Here is a 2,758-nt window from a genome sequence, read left to right as displayed (position 1 = left end):
TTATTATGTCGACGACTCCTTTAATTGAATAATTAATAAGTCATGTTTTAGTTAACCAATCAGTTATTTCTAAACATTGTAATTTACCATGTTTTTATATGTGTACATGTGTAAAAAAATAACTTGCAATAGAATTAATGAGTAAAAACTACCATTAAATACAAAAAAACAATAGGTCTGGTGATTGAGGTGTATGGTAATCATGTTTTTATGTGTTTTTATGTCCTATTTTTAGGCTATGCAGATGAACCAGAGCTGAACCAGAGACTGAGAGAAAACCTTTACCACCTCCCCTTTTCCAACCTCAATATTTTGTCTTACCTCATCCACTTCCTGTGCAGAGTAGCTGCGCACAGCCACTCAAATCATATGCCTGTGGAAAATCTAGCTACCATATTTGGGCCGTGCATATTTCAGTAAGTTACTGTTTGTAATGCCAGGTTTTACATGTTTACATGAAAGCAACTTAGCAAGTGTCTGGCTTAGTTCAAAAGTTTTAACGGCTGAGTGTACTTGACCTCGCCCCTCGGAGGAAGTGGGTGCGGGTTGTGGCTTATTACGTACAGTATGGTACAGAAATGACTTACAGATATAACAGACGTCATTAGGACTTTGCTCGTTTCTTCTCCCTTCCTGTTTACAGAATTACTGAACTGGCACTGTAAACAAACAGTCTCTCGAGAGGCTTGCACAGAATTTCACTGATGCCTTTTTAGGTTTCTTTGACTGTATAAAGGACTCTACTGCTCTCAGTCAGCTAGGTATCTCAGTCTTATCTGTTTTACTCTGTTTTAAAGGACTGTTTAAGAAGAAAATGTCAACTGAGCCACAAGATGAACGATCGGTTAGCATCTGTGGAACTTAAAAAAAAGAAGATGTCTGGGGAAAAAAGATAGGTGGTTGGGAAATTTGAAAAGTTTTCTGTACATTTTGCTTATGTTTTCATCTAATTTAAAACATCCACAGAAATATACTGTACGTACGTATGATTATATGAATAAAACAAGACAATGAAAAAGTCAAATCCTACAAAACTATCCAATCAAACAAAGCTCCTATATTGCAAAAAAACCAACTATTTTTGTTACATTGAGCTCCTTACACTGTCTGCCCCTATAGCTCCTGCATAGCCTAACTGTCAACAGGCTGCCACTCCCCCTCATTTCTTTCTGTTATGTAACACATGCAATAAACTGGTATTGACCTGTTTGACACACAAACACAGCTATTAGCTTTCAGGATTTTCACATTCAGTTGCCTGGGTGTTTAAAGTTTTTACCTTTTGCTGACTGTGTACAGATTATATCACATCTTAGGTTAGGGCTATTGAACAAAACAGCTCAGGGGGCCACAGTTTCTGAAAGCCAACAGCTCGGGGGCTGGACATCCAGCGATTAATGTCATTATGCAAATAAACCAAGTTTTACAATGGTCTGTTACAGTACCTTTTAAATGTGTTTATTTTATTGCATTGAATCATAAATGCAATAAACAGAACTAATACGGCCCATTTTTAAAAATGAAATGGGCTGTATTGAAGTCACCACCAGTTGAATAACCCTGTCAGGTAAATTCAAAGGGATCACGACGACAATAAAGCAACAATTAGAAAACAAATTAAAGTTTTCACTTAAATTAGTGCACTAATTTCCTTCTGTTGTGGGTGTTACTGAAATATATTTTGTGTCGGTGTTAAATTACAGTTGCGCATGTGGTTAATCCAGCCTGGCTGCTTATTCATGCAAAGGAAATCCTTCAGTTTCATATTGTCATTGCGCCGTCAAAATGCCTCCGTCCACTAGATGGAAACCTTTGTCACTGTTATAAAACCTAACTGGGTTATCTCTTTTCTGCATGCAGTGTTCCAGCAGGGCCCAGGATGCTGGAGGAGCAGAGTGTGTCCAACGCCCTGTTGCTCCACCTCCTCAGGCATCAGGCACTTCTCCTCCCAGGCCCAGCTGAGGGCTCAGCAGCTTCATCTGCTGCCTCTTCCTCACCTCCTCCTCCAACTCTGTCTGCCCTATCACACTGTGAGGTGTGTTTAATCATTCTTTTTACCCCACAGTGGTTGATTCAGTTGACCCCACTTGTGCATGTTAATTACAGCACTGTAAAGTTCAACATGGCATCGGTGCAGGAAGTTGTTAAACAGTTTGCTCTGCAATATCACTCAGCTTGTTAAAAACTAGTTTATGTGTAATAAATGCAGATGCAACAACTAAAAAGTAAATCAAATTTGAGGTTTTGCAGTAATGTCACTTGTGTTGTCTTTGTTTAGGTCCAGTCTAACAGCAGTGAGTCTGAGCATGGCGTATGGAGGTTTGAGGAAGATATTGCATCAGTTTCTGCAAATGTTACTTTTGAACAGACAACACGGCTGCAATCTGAGCTCCTCAGGTACTCTCATCACTTCAGGATGATGTTAAACGGCAATGCCTAATTTTGTCAGTCACATTCAACTGCTCAACAGCTTTTTCATTAGTGTAAAAAAAAAAAAACCATTGTAAAATTGAATAATAGAAGAGTGACTAGTGGATTTAACACAAGTTATCTGCCGTAAAATCTTCCTTGATTTATTGAGTATATTTTTTATTTTATCACTATTAACAAAATCGATTAATCTAGAAAGATTCAATTCAATTCAGTTTATTTCTATAACGTCAAGTCACAACAGAAGTCGTCTTAGGGCATCTTAATATATAAAATAAGTTAACAGAAACATTCATATTTAAAAATATTAATTTAACATTATTTATCT

The 2,758-nt window shown here is 37.6% G+C and overlaps 1 protein-coding gene across 1 annotated transcript in view; it reads left to right on the top strand.

The window, feature by feature from the left end:
- LOC119430135 (protein FAM13B) overlaps positions 1-2,758 on the top strand; it is a 26,767-nt gene that overhangs the window by 4,625 nt on the left and 19,384 nt on the right. The window contains exons 4-6 of the mRNA XM_037697577.1: positions 236-416; positions 1,861-2,035; positions 2,279-2,397. Of these exons, the coding sequence (XP_037553505.1) occupies positions 236-416; positions 1,861-2,035; positions 2,279-2,397 (475 nt within the window). The remainder of the gene's footprint in view (positions 1-235; positions 417-1,860; positions 2,036-2,278; positions 2,398-2,758) is intronic.

This window comes from Nematolebias whitei, chromosome 1 (genome assembly GCF_014905685.2).
Source record: "Nematolebias whitei isolate Nwh7 chromosome 1, NemWhi1, whole genome shotgun sequence".
NCBI classification, from domain to species: domain Eukaryota; kingdom Metazoa; phylum Chordata; class Actinopteri; order Cyprinodontiformes; family Rivulidae; genus Nematolebias; species Nematolebias whitei.
This window is presented reverse-complemented; position numbering and strand designations above follow the sequence as displayed.